General features: G+C 34.4%; 1 protein-coding gene across 2 annotated transcripts; it reads left to right on the forward strand.

Moving 5' to 3' along the window:
- The first annotated feature begins 888 nt into the window (after positions 1-888).
- On the forward strand, positions 889-8,631 carry LOC110812917 (cellulose synthase A catalytic subunit 2 [UDP-forming]). 2 transcript variants are annotated; one of them, XM_088223147.1, is made up of 14 exons: positions 889-1,358; positions 2,426-2,621; positions 2,701-2,936; positions 3,050-3,152; positions 3,243-3,429; positions 4,124-4,390; positions 4,516-4,861; positions 5,055-5,192; positions 5,688-5,813; positions 5,956-6,168; positions 6,263-6,530; positions 6,639-6,835; positions 6,925-7,275; positions 7,351-7,634. In XM_088223147.1, exons 1-14 carry the CDS (start codon positions 1,278-1,280, stop codon positions 7,381-7,383), a joined length of 2,742 nt encoding a protein of 913 aa, XP_088079273.1. In that variant the 5' UTR covers positions 889-1,277; the 3' UTR covers positions 7,384-7,634. The 2 variants fall into 2 exon arrangements, with proteins under 2 accessions (XP_088079273.1, XP_021895532.1); XM_022039840.2 differs by having other exon boundaries at positions 890-1,358; positions 7,569-8,631.
- The last annotated feature ends 7,949 nt before the right edge of the window (positions 8,632-16,580 follow it).

Consider the following 16,580-nt stretch of genomic DNA (forward strand, 5'->3'; position numbering starts at 1 on the left):
TTCTAAATTTGTCAGTCTCTCACCGACACTACTTTTCCATTATATCAAGTTAGGTTTTGAAATCTAAATTTTAAATGTTGAAAACCACTATTTTTTTTTTTAAATTTATATAATAAAGACAATTAGTAGTTGTTGGCTTGTAACATTATATAAAAAGGTATATACTAATTGCAATTGAATTAGTATTGGGATTATTTTATTTACTATTGATAAATAATTATAACTATAATATTTTGCTATTAAAAATAATCCTAAAAAGATTAAAAAAAAAAAATTAACCATTGCATTTCTTAATCTTTTTATCTGATAAATTTATTTCATTATTTTCTAAATCGAATTAAAATATAATATTAATTATTTACTTGAAAAGAAATAAAAATAATTTAAATAGAAAATAAAAAAAAAGGGAGACGTGTTTAAGTTTAGCAAGATGGGGGGGTATTGCCTGCCTGGCATTCTCAAACCAGGGAGATTGACACCATTAAAAAAAAAAGAGTCAAATACTGTCGGACAGTCAAAACAGTAGTGACAGTAAATTTTGTAAAAGTAAAAAAAAAAAAAAAACTCAGAGTTAAAAAATATAAAAGAAGAAAGATGGATCTACGACTTCCTCACGCGGCTTTATGTTTCACTGTACTACGCGTTTTCCACTCTGTAAACTTACCCCTCTCGGTTCTTACTTTCCATAAATAAAATTAATATAAATTAAAATATTAATTTTGGCCTACCAACTATGGCGGGGTACAGCCCAGCGCCACCATCACTGTCTGGGGTCCACCACCAATGCTAACCTTTTTTTTTTAATTTTTCAGTGTTTTTATTAATTTTATTTGCTTTTTTTTTTTTTTAATTTATTTCTCTCTAAATTGGATACTTTCATTTTCTTCTCTCTCATCTTCTTCTCTGTTACGCCTCCCCATTTCCACACTCTCTATTTCATTTTCTCTCTCTACCCGCAAACCCCCCCTTCCTTACTCTGCTCTTAGATTCAGACGACTCAGAAACTTGCTTGCTGGAGAATCAATACTACTCAAAAGCAAAACCCTTGCCGCTTTTATTTCTCTTTATTATATTCTCGAGACGACCTGCATTTTTCAATCCCGTTTTCTCTACATGTGATGTGATGGGAGTTCATCACCCTTCTCTTACTGGATCTTCTCTTCCAGTTCTTCTCAGCTGAAGCTTAAGTTTCGTCTTGGTTCTTCTGCATTTGACAAGACCTAGTTTTGTTGATTTCAGAGACTTTTGGCTGATCCACCGGTATATGTGTTTCAGCCATGAACACTGGTGGTCGACTCATCGCTGGTTCTCACAACAGGAATGAGTTTGTGCTGATTAATGCTGATGAGAATTCGAGAGTAACTCACCTTAAACCCTCTTTATTTACTCGTTTACTGTTTCCTGATCTGTTTTTCTTTTTTTCCTACAAATGTCTCTTTTAGATCTGGGTTTTACTGTATTTAATTACAAATCTGATAGAGATTTTTCGATTTATCCCTGTCGGTTTTCCACGAATTCCAGTGTCACTCACTCACTACCTGTGGTTGTTGTTTTGATAAGATAGATTTCGTCAGTAGACCTACATTTTTCTCCGAATTTTTCTTCTTTGATCAACTTTCTCTACCTTTTCGGCCCTCGTTTTTTTATTAGCCTGACGACGTTGAAAATTCGCACCTTACTCTCTGAATTTGTTCCATTTTACGAGGATGGGTAAAACAATCGGTGCATTTTGGTTTTTTCTGCTTTTTTGTATTGGATTTATTAGAATTGACTCTGATTTGGAGTAACATCCGCTGGACTTTGTCCTCATATTGTTAATTTCTTGAGGTGCCTCCACAAGTTTCTCAAAATTTACCTATTCATGCTGTGTTTATTCTGAAATGATTAAAATTTCCGTGGTAGTTCCTCTGATGTTGGAAACATCCCTGGAATCTTTAACGTTCAAACCCTTTTCAACAGCTTATTTTCTGGATTCTAAATATATTTAGATTATATGATCCAGAAAGTTAACAAAATGGGATGTGAGACGGATTTCATCTTTTTCTCTTTCTCTGTCATATAAATACCCGCATGCAATAAGGGGAGGAGAGATAACCGGTTTTACCAAGTAGTAAAGAAATAGGTCAAGACAGAGCAACTAAATCGTTTGTCTTATTCTTATGGAATTCATTTTCTGTGTTTGATGGAACTGATAGTTCTGTAACAAATTCTCAAATGATGAGCATCGAACGCTGACTTCTCATACAGGAGAGTGCCACTCTTAATCCAACTTGGCATATCGACCTTTTAATATTTCAGTAGCCATGTCTTCGGGCTTATTTAAGAGGCAATTGCATGTCTTGTTCTACTGGTTTGATTCTTTAGTTTGTCTGAATTTCTTTTCACATTTGGTTTAGATTTTGATGATGTCCTATTATGCATACAGATAAAATCAGTGCAAGAATTGAGTGGGCAAACATGTCAGATTTGTGGGGATGAGATAGAGATTACAGTCGATGGGGAGCCATTTGTTGCCTGCAATGAATGTGCATTCCCTGTGTGTAGGCCTTGCTATGAGTATGAGAGGAGGGAGGGAAATCAGGCTTGCCCACAGTGCAAAACAAGATACAAGCGCATCAAAGGTGAGTTCCTTGGATATCTGGATTCTTCAGTTTCAAGTTGTGGGAATCCTGTAGCTTACCTTGATTATGCAAATTGCAGGTAGTCCAAGGGTTGAAGGTGACGAGGAAGAAGATGACATAGATGATTTGGATAATGAGTTTGACTATGGGAATGCTGATGCATTGGGTCCTCAACAGGCTGCGGAGGCAATGGTCTCTTCACGTCTTAATACTGGTCGGAGTTCTCACTCTAATGTTTCTGGGATGCCCACGCAATCAGAAGTTGATTCCTCTCCCCTTGGCTCCCAGATACCTCTCCTGACTTATGGTGAAGAGGTGATTGATTTGCTAACTTCCTCTCCCTCTTTCTATATGCATTCCCCAGTTCACATGTTAGTGTAGGCATATTTTTTAACATACAAGTGCTGATGCTTTTTCCTGTTCCTCAGGATGCTGATATATCTTCTGACCGACATGCTCTTATTGTTCCCCCATTTATGGGGCATGGGAGTAGGGTTCACCCAGTGCCTTTTACTGAGCCATCTATACCTTGTAAGTCTATGATCATGTCCTTGCATTGCTATCTGTTTTCAATGGGATTAGTTATCTGTAACTGATAAACGTCCTGCTTTTACATTACAGCACAACCTAGACCTATGGTTCCAAAGAAAGATATAGCAGTATATGGGTATGGGAGTGTTGCATGGAAGGATCGAATGGAAGATTGGAAGAAAAGACAGAATGAAAAACTTCAAGTAGTTAAGCATGAAGGAGGCAATGACGGTGGAAACTTTGATGGCGATGAAATGGATGATCCTGATTTGCCAATGTAAGTAGTTTCTTCTTGCCTTCTTACTCCTTGTGTATTATATGGCTGGTTTGTTTCTTCCTGTAAGCTGTTTTAGCAAATAAGGGAAGTTCTAATGTATTCCTGAAAATGAATTTAGCATTCCGACAAATGTAGACTCTGCTACTGTTTTTTGAGGATGGTTAATTCTGTTTAGGATGGGAAGGAAGCAAACATGTCTAGGTTGTTGATTGCCTTCTGAGCTAGATGCTCTCCTCGCACTCTCCATGCTTTACGAGAAAATAAATAAATGAATAAATATTCTTTGTGTAAATAAGAAAATCATGATATTGATTCCAATTTTTGTGGTCTTGCAACTTTGGACTAGGTAAAATGGTTCTCTTTGGGTTCACGTTCACAAGATATGGCTGGTGCATGGCATATGCTATTATTTTGTTTCCTCTTATCCCCTAAATCCTTGCAGTTGAATTTAACCCCTCTGTCAACATTTTAAACTGTAGTGTCTATAATTTTCTGAAGAGAATTTCTTTCGCATCTTACCCAGAAATGGTATTTAGACATATAGTTAGAGCTTGTGAAATGGCCACTTTGTATCTTTGTGCGACTTTTAACTATCTATTTGAAGGCTTTCTTTCTGCTATCTTAATTTTTGAAACAAGCTTTACTTCTATTATACATGCTTATGGTATTTTTTTCTGTTTGTGCGCATTATCAGGATGGATGAAGGCAGGCAGCCACTCTCAAGGAAGTTACCCATTCCATCAAGCAAAATTAGCCCATATAGACTTATAATACTGCTCCGCCTTGTAATTCTTTCCTTCTTTTTCCATTATCGACTTCTCCATCCAGTCGAGGATGCATATGGCTTGTGGTTGACATCGGTGATATGTGAAATATGGTTTGCTGCATCATGGATTCTGGATCAGTTCCCAAAATGGTATCCTATAGAACGAGAAACATACCTTGATCGGCTATCACTGAGGTACAAAGCAAATTTGCACAATTGGACATATTCGTCATTATTGGCTTGACTCCTTTTTCCTTTTGATGTTCATTCTTTTCTCTGCAATTTAGAAATTTGGCCTCACTGTTTGCACCAAATTTCAGGTATGAGAAAGAAGGGAAGCCATCAGAGTTAGCTCCTGTAGACATTTTCGTTAGTACAGTTGATCCAATGAAAGAACCGCCGTTAATCACAGCAAACACAGTTCTGTCCATTCTTGCAGTTGATTATCCAGTCGATAAGGTTGCATGTTATGTTTCAGACGACGGTGCTGCCATGCTTACATTTGAAGCTCTTTCTGAGACATCTGAATTTGCAAGGAAATGGGTACCTTTCTGTAAAAAATTTAACATTGAGCCCCGTGCTCCAGAGTGGTACTTTTCACAGAAGATGGACTATTTGAAGAATAAGGTACATCCAGCTTTTGTCAGGGAGAGGCGTGAAATTAAGGTAAGTTAGTTATTGATTCGTACACATCACTACTGGTTTTTATTCATACAATAATGTTTAGATCATAGAATATGTAAGGTTCCTTATTAATGTTTAATTGTTTGATCTTGTTGGTTCATATAGACCACGTAAAATTAAGGTATATGAGCTTTCTTGGACAATATAACTTATTGGTATTATGTTGTGTGTCCAGAGAGAATATGAAGAATTCAAAGTGAGGATAAATGGGTTGGTTGCCACAGCACAAAAGGTTCCTGAGGAAGGTTGGACAATGCAGGATGGTACTCCTTGGCCTGGAAATAATGTTCGAGATCATCCGGGAATGATTCAGGTATAATTGATAAATCTTTTATCTTTCCCGGTGAAATATCCTTGTAGCAGAGTTGGTTAAGTTCTTGATGAATCATCATTCAATGAAATGTCCTTTTGCACAAGGAGGTGGCATTATTTGTTTGAGCATGTGAACACCAAGAGAGCCATGGAGCTTTATTGATTTTCCTATATGTTCATGGAATGGAGCTTTAATGAAGCTTCTAGATGTCAATCAATGTGCCTTATGATACTACCATGAGTAAAGACCCGGCCTATGCAATTATTTTGTGCATTTTTTTTGCCTATTCATGGTTTTTACCCAGTAAATAATTTTCCGTGCTTCGTCATTTTACTACTGCCAATGGGATTTAAAAGAAATTTTGTGGTTTTTCCAAGAAAAACTAACTATAGGTGGCATTTACCTTTTTCTCAAGAATTTAGATGGCTGAGATGACCTTTTGTTCTTGAAAATCATACATATGCTGAGTAAAGATGTATTTTCCTCCATAAACAGGTCTTCCTTGGTAATAGTGGTGTTCGAGATATAGAGGGAAATGAGTTACCTCGTCTAGTTTATGTTTCTCGTGAAAAGAGACCAGGTTTTGAGCACCATAAAAAGGCTGGAGCTATGAATTCTCTGGTAAGATTTGATTTTGCGTCAATGGTACCGGCTGATATTTCTTTTGTTCTCCATCTTTTCCTCATTGAAAGTATCTCATATTTCTTGGAACTAATAAGCTTTTCTTTTTTACTTAATGTTATTTTGAATCCTGTCACTGAAGATACGGGTCTCGGCGGTTCTCTCAAATGCTCCTTATCTTCTGAACGTTGACTGTGATCACTATATTAACAATAGCAAAGCACTTAGAGAAGCCATGTGTTTCATGATGGACCCTACGTCTGGAAAAAAAGTTTGTTATGTTCAGTTTCCTCAAAGATTTGATGGGATTGATCGACACGATAGATATTCAAATCGGAATGTTGTGTTCTTTGATGTATGTATGACATGCTAGTGTGTTTATCTACCGTTATTATTTCTAGAATTTCCCCTTATATAATCTGATTAATTTATTTCAAAATGGAAAACAGATAAACATGAAAGGTTTGGATGGTATACAAGGACCAATATATGTTGGAACTGGGTGTGTCTTCAGAAGGCAGGCTCTCTACGGTTATGATGCACCTGTCAAGAAAAAGCCCCCACGCAAAACATGCAATTGTTGGCCAAAATGGTGTTGTCTGTGTTGTGGGTCAAGAAAGAACAAGAAAACGAAACCTAGGGCAGAGAAGAAAAAGAAGCACAGGGAAGCATCAAAGCAGATACATGCTCTTGAGAATATTGAAGAGGGCATTGAAGGTAAGAGTTTACCTCAAATAAGCTTTGCTAGGGCAGTAGTTTTCTTATGCATAATCTTGTTTTTTAAAGTTTTGGAAGTGAGTCTAATAATTTGTGATCATTTGACAGGGTCAAGCACAGGGAAATCATCTGAGACATCTCAAATGAAACTGGAGAAGAAGTTTGGCCAATCCCCAGTTTTTGTAGCCTCCACCCTTCTTGAGAATGGTGGAGTTCCTCATAATGCAAGTCCAGCATCTCTACTGAGAGAAGCAATTCAAGTCATTAGCTGTGGGTATGAAGACAAAACTGAATGGGGAAAGGAAGTAAGTCATCTTGGAAGTTAAATATTATTTAGAATTTTCATGTGCAACCTTTCTCTTTGTGTCCTTACCATTATCATATGTGAAACCAGGTTGGCTGGATATATGGTTCAGTGACTGAGGATATTCTGACAGGCTTCAAGATGCACTGCCATGGCTGGAGGTCTGTTTACTGCATACCTAAGCGACCTGCTTTTAAGGGATCAGCGCCAATCAACCTATCAGATCGTCTGCACCAGGTTCTTCGATGGGCCCTCGGGTCTGTTGAAATTTTCTTGAGCAGACATTGTCCAATTTGGTACGGCTACGGGGGCGGATTAAAATGGTTGGAGAGATTTTCTTATATAAACTCAGTTGTTTATCCATGGACCTCAATTCCCTTGATAGTCTACTGTGCCCTTCCAGCAATCTGTCTTCTTACTGGGAAATTCATTGTTCCTGAGGTAAAGCCCATCCGTGATGTTTCTTCATTCTGAAATGAAAATTCTGATTTCTGAAGTATTTTTTTTCTTCTGCAGTTAACTGTTAATATTTTACTAATAAGTAAGTAATTTCTTAAAAATTTGAATCTGAGGTATTCAATTACTTTTATGGTTTGTGATTAATTCTGTTTAAAAATTGGCCTAAGAACAGTTTTTTGATTTCAAAACCTGTTTATATAGTCTCTGCATCTAAACAAAGTAACTATCCTAGTTCAACAGGGCTTTCAGCTAACTCAGGGTTCTGGTGCTTGCAGATCAGCAATTATGCTAGTATTATTTTCATGGCTCTCTTCATATCCATTGCTGCAACTGGCGTACTAGAGATGCAGTGGGGTGGTGTTGGAATAGATGATTGGTGGAGAAATGAGCAATTTTGGGTTATTGGAGGTGTTTCATCGCATCTTTTTGCCCTTGTCCAGGGTCTACTTAAGGTTTTAGCTGGTGTGAGCACAAACTTCACAGTCACCTCCAAAGCAGCCGATGATGGGGATTTTTCTGAGCTTTACCTCTTCAAGTGGACATCATTGCTGATACCTCCAATGACTTTGCTGATCATAAATGTGATAGGTGTTGTGGTTGGGATCTCCGATGCGATTAATAATGGGTACGATTCATGGGGTCCCCTGTTTGGTAGGCTATTTTTTGCTTTCTGGGTCATCATCCATCTCTATCCCTTCCTCAAGGGGTTGCTTGGGAAACAGGATCGCATGCCTACAATCATTGTGGTATGGTCCATTTTATTGGCCTCAATCCTGACCCTTTTGTGGGTTCGAGTAAATCCATTCGTGTCAAGAGATGGCCCAGTGTTAGAAGTTTGTGGTTTGAATTGTGATTAGGACACCGAGAATAAAAGAAGCTTCAGATGGGTCTGAGGTACAAAGGTCTGCTGTGGAGTTGGAATGGATTGATTCTTGAAACTGAGCACGGCAGATGCACATGAGACAGGAAAAGAAGAAATTTTGTGGGAAGGAAGCTTTATATAGTTTGGGGGGTGTTTGTAGATATAGAGCAGGGGTTGGGTTGGGGGGTTGAAAACATTGTTATTTGTCTTACAAGATTTTCATTAATTCTTTTATTATATTGCCATGGGTTTTTGCTTCTGTAATTTTCTGGGTTCTGTACTCCTAAGAGAGAGAGCCATTGAGTTATATTTATTCCCTTTGTCAAATATGGGGAGGGCTCCGTATAGATGTCTGAAAACCACTTCTCAGTCTCATTTCTATTGTTTTTTTTTAGTGTTATTTCTCTGGACCAGAACGTGTACCATGCCTATTTGAAGTCACCATTATTATGGAATTGTATGTTCTTCTTCTCCCATTTTGACGCAGACTTATTACTGAAATTGGATTCTTTTTGTGATCAGATTTCTAATTACTCAGTCATTTGGAACTTGACCGCTCCAAACAATATTTACTTTATTCAGGATATGCATAAACTAGATTAGCTGTGAATAGAGTAGCTGGGTGTATGGTGTTTGATTTTGGACGAGGATTGCGAGTAGAAAATGCCAAACTTTTAATTGTACATCCAAGTCGTAGCATATATAAGTCGGTCTGGATTTAACTACAGTTGGTTAAACCTATTTACATAATACTAATCCAACATGTATGCTTTTTTTGTTTTGTTCAGATAGGATTGTGTACTTATCATCTTACTGTAAAGGTATTCTGGATCGAATTGAAGAAGAGCATACTGTCATAAAGGGAGATGAATGTGCAAGGCTGGAGCACCAAGAAAAAGAAGATTGAAGAGATGGTTGCATGGGGAGTATCAGTAGAGATAAAAAAAAAAAAAAAAAAAAAAAAATAGAATCTAGTTAAAGAAGAGAGAGTACTAACAAATCTTTTAGGAATTTGATTTATTATCAATAGCAAGAAACAGGTTTGAGTTCAGTTTTATTGGGATGAGATCTCTAATTTCTTGTCACTCTGGAACCTGTTTACGACTATAAACGTCTGCTTTGTTCAAAACATGCATAAATAGAGTAATTATGCTGTGGTGTTCGATTTTGGATGAGGTTTGCAAGTAGAAAAGGTCAAATCTCAATATGTACATCTGAGCCATGTGTATAGGTTAGTTTAGATTTAACATAATTGGTTAAATCTATTTATGTAATAATCGTCCAATGTATAGACCATGTTAGGTTTGTTTAGATAGAACTGAAAATATGTAATTGTAAAGCTGTTCTGAAAATTTTGAGTTAAGTGAGAAACACTATTTATTTAGGGATTTATTGTTTACGGGCTACAGAAAAATGATTACGGAGGAATATATTTTTTTCAGGAACTCGATTCATCACTATTTATGGACTTTTCTCATTCAAATCAGGCTTGTAAAGGAAGTTTAAAACCTGGCGTGTCGTTCCCTTAAAATGACTCCATAAAATTCTGTAATAAAATAGAAGTTCCATCCTTCATTTTATGTCTAAAGAAGGTTTTAAGGAGCAAAAGTGAATTAAGAAGTCACATGCAGTTGTGGCTATAAAGGATCAGTGGTCTCAGCAATAAGCATACGTTGTTAGGCATTTTCTTCCATAGTTTAGCCTCAATGTTCGCTTCCAGCTTCGAATCCATGGTCTCGTATATCTTCGCCATAAATTCTTGGAATCTTTGATCTATTACTCTAATTGATTCCTCCACTTGATTAATCTTCTAAGAGTTTGTCATGACAATGTATTTTCTTCTTTTTGCCAGCCTAAAAATTGAAGCTAGTGACTTTCTGGTGTAGCTTACTTAGTCACCAGATTGTTAGGAACCTAATTCATTAGGTGTAATAAAAAATAAGTTTGGTTCAATTTTGAAAAGTTTTACTATTGAAAGAGGCAAATTAGAGAGGAGAAAGAAGAGAGCCGAAATAAAGCATAAAATAATGCTAGAGAGGATAAGATAATTTTGCTGGCCAGTTTCTTACCTCATTTTCTATCTATTCTAACCTCATAGAAAACCTTACAATCAGAATGGTATAGGTACATCACGTACTTTCGTACCTATATTCCGTACTCAAACAATTCATTTGAGATTTTCTCAATAATTTTTAAGTAGTTTACAACCTTTATGTTAATTCGGTATTAATTCATAAGTATGAATTTTTATTTTTATAAAAACACTCATGAAAAATTATTTCAAGAGATATTACTGCATTTTTTTAAAATATAATTTTTTTTAAAAGAAGTAATTACAATAAATTAAAGAAGAGATATAATCTAATAGAAGAACGTAAAAGGAGCCTTCATAAGCTTGTGATTATAATTGAATGTGAAATATACGTACCCATATAAAGAAAGTAAAAAGTTTTCTTCAGTAAGTTAGAGAACATTTGATTAGATGAAATATTAATTCATCTTAATCATTATTAAGTGAACCTAGGCACATATTAAGCATAATGATCTTATACATAAGATCATGTGCATATGAAAAATAGGAACAATAGCATTGGACTAACATTTCTATGGAGAGTTTTAGGAAAAATCACCTTGGAAAAACCAAAATTCTTGGAGAGAAAATCCTTGAGGCCGCACATTATGCTAAATTGGATAAAAAGAAGCTTTTATGTAGCTTACTTATAATAGGTGCATAATATGTGGCTATCATTGAGGAAATATTATGGCTTAAAGATTTACTGTCTATCTCAAATTTGGTGAAAAAAGAATAATTATGTTTTATAGTAATTAAAATGTTACTCACTTGATAAATTAAACGTAACATGTACATGAAAAGACCAAATAAATCATAATTTAGTATCATTTTGTTTAAGAAATTATATATGCTTAGAAGACTTTAATTAAGAAGATCTTATAAACATGTTATCAAAACTAATCAATGGAATTAGGTTCAACCATTGGTTAATCTTGGTTTGTACTCTAGGCGTCTAATAGCCCCAAAAGGCAACGATGTGTACATTGAAGAATTATACTATCTTATTTCAATTTTTAAATAATTCCCAAAGAAGAGATTGCTGTGAAATCGATAATTTCGACAATTGAGTTGATTGTACAAATGCCAATCTCTCTCTCATTCTTCTTTTTAAACGTAATAAATAAAAATTTCTTTTATACCTATAAATGCAATTACTTTAATGATTATGAGTATTCCAAAGTACCAAAAGTAAAAGACTAAAGTAATGGTGTAAGAGAGATAATAAAAAGTGTAACGAGTTAAAGTAATATCTAATGTGTATGTACAAATAGTATGACTTACATTCTCAATTATTTTATTAATAAGATTGAGTATAATTGGAATTACTGAATTAAGAAAATAGTGTCTCAAAGTGTTGCATAGTAATTTTATAAATTTATAACAAAAATTTTTTGAACCCTATTTATCCGAGAAATATGTTACAAACCCTATTTATAATAAATTTATGCTTAGATATATAATTATAACAAACTATTATATATAAAATAATTAAATTATAAATTGAATAGGGATAAAATAAGTTTGAATAAAAATAATATAAAAAAGAAAAAAGGAAAAAAATGATTATTATTCCACACCAAAAAAATTTATATAGAATAAAATGCATATTCTATTGTTACCGTTTGGCACTTCAAAAACTTTTAAGAAATTACAACTATCGTTCTGATTGACTGACTCTAACAAATGAATGAATTAACAGGCTGTGGAAATGAGAGTGAAGCTTCAAATTTCAAAACGCCAAAAGAATTGACAACCTTCCTATTTGAATATATATATATATATATATGTAGATATATATAAGTTGACATTTTTTTTAAGTCATTCATTCCAAATTATTCTACAGATAGAAAATGGTGCCAAGCATTTGTCAACTTTTTCTTACTTCAACTTTTAAAATAATATAAAACTTTTGCAGCTTTCCATTTCAAATAAGTTCAACCTTTGTGGAATAATAAGCACAAATAAGAATAACACTAGAAGCAACTATTTTAAAATTTCCATACCTCATTGTTATTTTTATTATTATTTCAATAACTGATTTATTTATTTTTTCCTCAGAAGAATGTGTAAAAAATAAAAAATTTCTAAAACAATTTGTATACTATATGGAACGTCTTAATTAATTTTTTTTCATTGAGATATAGTATAATTGGATAACTCCTTAATTAACTTTTAATTTTGAATGAATTGATAACATTTTTTAACCCGTTTTGATTCGATTTTCATTTAACGTACGCTTTTAATTTTTTTAGATTAATTTTTTTTATAGTTTTTTTAAAATTAATCTCGAATTCAGAATCATTATTTTAAAATTGTGATTGCTTAAAAATACTTATGAATTAATTTTTTATGTTTGATATATTTAATTTTATATTTATTTATATTTAAAAATATATAATAAGGTTAAAGACATAGTTTAAAATCAAATTAAAAAAATGATAGATAAGGATGAAGGAGCGAAAATAAGCATGAAGAGGTATGAAAAAAGGTGAGAACATTTTAAATAAAGTGGTATAACAAAAAGTATTAACTTTTAGATAAAATGACATAACGAAATGTGACAACTTTTAAATGAAGTGACATATAAAAGGTAGTAATTTTTAGATAAAATGACATGTGAAAAGTGATAACATTTAGATGAAGTGACATCACATAAAGTAGCAACTTTTAGATGAATTGTTATGTAAAAAGTAGTAACTTTTTAGATAAAGTGGTATGTGAAAAGACATTTTAGATAAAAAGACATGTGAAAGGGAGTAACATTTTAGATAAAGTGACATGATGAAAGATGACAACTTTTAGATGAAATGATATGACAGAATGATGACAACTTTTCTCTCGTGATTCCCCACTCCTATAAATAGGGATAAGAGAAAGGAGGAAGAGACATTCCATATAAGGAAAAAATAGTGAGAAATATATAGGTGAAGGAAGAAGATAGAGTACAAAATATGTAATTTTTGAGAGTATTTTGAAGTTTTAGATAAAACCTTTGGGGAAACTCTGCTAAATTTGTGAGAGCTAAAGAAGAGGAAGAAGGTTCACGATCAAAAAAAGATTATAAACCATTAGAAACGTAAGTGTTTTTTTAAGTTTTGAAGTTTAGTTTCTCTTTGATTTTTGAGATTAATTTTTGAGTATTGTGTTGGATATGTTTAAATTAAGAAAGTGACCAAAAATCATCCCAAAATTTTGCTAGATTTTTTAGAAAAAAATATCATAAATAAATCCGGAACTCTGCCGGAATTAAGATTACAACTACTAAGAACCTAAGGTAAGTGGATATTATGGATTCATAACCTACATAATTTTGAAGTATTTTATGTATTTTCAGTGCAAAAATGTGAAAGTGTTTGATTTGTCTTTTGTATTTATTAAGTAAGTATTTGTTAAAGTTTTACTTTAATATAAGTATTGTTTCGCCTTTTGTTTTTGAAATGTGATTTTAATATCTATGCATCACTCATTATGGAAAAAAGTTGTTTAAAAAATATTTGCATTATGCTAGCCTTTAATGTGGCCATATATAACCGTTCTGTGTTGGAGCGTATTAGCAGAGTGATAAGTGTGTACCCATACATAATTGTTCTACATTCAAATTTATGGAAAACAGTCTGATCTGCGTGTCCTAACCACTCCGTGTTCGGGGGGTAGCTGTGTTTCAAGATACTCATATAGGCTATTCTGTATTCAGGTACATTAGGAACCAGAGATAAGTATATGTGCCTACACGTAATGTATGGTAACTGATTAATCCTCTATAATAGTCTAAATTTGTCAATTAATCTGGCCGTCCCCATACCCTGTTTGGTAATGAGCGCCAAACACATTATCGCCTTGATACCTCGTTCGGTATGAGAGTGAATCATATCTCCCAAATCCTTTCGGTATGGTACTTCTCAATCCCGTCCAACTGAAGTAATGTCCACAGTAGGGTTCCCTATGTACGGACCCGTCCACCTTTTTTTAAGGTACCCAGTAAGCCTTTCTTATATAGATTCAAAGCATAAATCGATTACTAATAACATACCAATAATTTATATTTACATATCAATAATAGGTCATGCAAATAGGCGATACGTACATAGGGAAACATAATTAAAACATTTATCACAAAATGAACTAATAAATGGAGGATATGCAATGAGGTAAACCAAATAACCGAGAGACCAATTAAGTTTATTAATTTAATTCACATAATATAATAATAAATATTTTAAGCAGTACAGGTAAAATAAACATTAAATTAGGGAAGCATAAACTGACCGTTTTCGACTCCATTAATGACATGTAATTATTCATAGGATTTTTTAATTTTCACAAAATATAGTATTATCGATTATTAAGCTTCAATTTGCGTAATAGAGAATAGGATGAAGGATTCTTACCTCAGATTGGTGTTCGAAATACTGTTTTATCTATTGTGCCTCCTGGCGATCCTTAAGTTTCCTGAATTTTTTATATGAAAATTAAAACACCCGTCAAGTATCTAAAAATACCCTGAAAGGCCAGAATAGGTGTTTTAAAATCTTTTCGATAATTTTTTAGGGTTTCGACACAGTGGCGTTGCCGTACTTTGGCGCCGGCTCTGCCATCGTAGGTGGCGATTCGCCTCGGTCTGATAGTTCCTACTAGTTTAGGTCACTTTTTGCCGGTTTTATACATCACCCTGCGAAAAACATATTAGGGAGCTTCGGTTGGCCGGAAAAGAAAAAAAAACTAAAACCTACCAGCGGGGGTCTCTGGATGCGGCAGTTCCGCCAGTTCTCATTCGCGGCTGGGGTTCCTCTTCAGCTAACCTGCACCAAAAAAAGACGATGATCACGATGGTAAAAAATCATGTGAAACGAGAAACAGGAAAGTGGTCATCGAAAAGGGTTTTAGGTTTTGGCTGCGATAGCTCAGTTGAGCTTTGTCTGCAGTTTTCGGCTCACCCATCGATCCTTTAGCTTTGATTTGAGCTTAGGGAGATTTGGGATCGAATTCTGATTGGGAAGGGAAAAAATACATGTTTTGCTATCGGCGGTGGCTCCGGTGCGACTGCGACGGTGGTCGGCCTCCTTCTTCGGCGTCTGGTTATTTTTCTGGCCGCCCTTCTTCTTTTTTCCCGGTCACCCCTCTGTCGGCTAAAGTTTTGATTCCATGCGAAGAGGAGTTTAAATACTCCTCTCCATTCGTCCAGACTATTCGTTTGAGTCGACGTGGAACGAGAAAGATCGTTCGATGATTTTTCGTTTAGGTTGATTGTGTTGACGAATTTGAACCATTTATCGCAATCAATCCCATCCGTCCGATCGCGCATGAAGAGAAAATGCATCTGGGTTATCAGTGCGCGCGGGATGTGATCTGGACCGTTGGATCGCCAAGCACGCAGATCACCTGCATGACCTCCTGTGTGGTGTCAATGTCAGCGTGTTTACCACGCGACATGCTCTGGTTCACCGTGACTACTGACTGGACCGTCTCTCGTGGTCAAACTTCTCTTTTTTGCGATTTTACCCCATATTTTTAATTTTTTTTTTTCAAAAACATCCATCTTATTATCAATTTTATCTATTTTGTTTTTTAAAATTATTTTTAATTTCGTTCATAATTTATTTTTTCTTAAAAATTTAACAAAATTTAAATTAAAATAATTTTTTTTTTAATTATTTATATATATTTTATAAATAAAAAAATTATTCCGAACTAAATTTCGGACCCAATTATTACAAGATGTCTTGGTACTCTGCTATCTATGGAAGTCGTTGAAGTACAAGTTATACTCTATGACACGTAACTGGCTTTACAAGTAGGATTTGAAGTGTCAAAAGTTGAAGGTGATTCACAATTGGTGTTTAGGGAACTTATTTCTCATTCTTCTATTAACTTGGATTATTTGTGGATGACTTTAGAATTATTTTTTCTAATTTTCAATATATTTCTGCTAAGTGAATTTCTCAGAATCGTACAATTTGGATAGGATACGCAGGCACTCTTGTGTTGTGGAACTTACCTGTTTTCTTGCTTGGGATTTTCTCCTCACTTGTTGAATGAATGTATTTTCTAGCTTTCCTTAAAAAATTACAACCCGTAAAAAGCAACTTCAGATTTTCTCTCTCTTTTTTTTTTTTTTTACCAAATGAGGTTTTCAATTTCTACTTTCACAGAAGGAATCAGCTGGAAGCCAATGTGAAAGTTTGAAAGATTTACCTCTCACATTCAGCTTTCACTTAAAAACATTAATTTAGACTGAAATGGTTGCTGGCGTTTTCCTCATGACTAGAATTTTGACTGGAAAATTTCTTTTTGTGTTTATTAAATACTTCAAATATATATTTATATGCATGCATATATGTGTGTGTGTGTGTG

Source organism: Carica papaya, chromosome 6, assembly GCF_054855325.1.
Source record: "Carica papaya isolate Zhongbai chromosome 6, ASM5485532v1, whole genome shotgun sequence".
NCBI classification, from domain to species: domain Eukaryota; kingdom Viridiplantae; phylum Streptophyta; class Magnoliopsida; order Brassicales; family Caricaceae; genus Carica; species Carica papaya.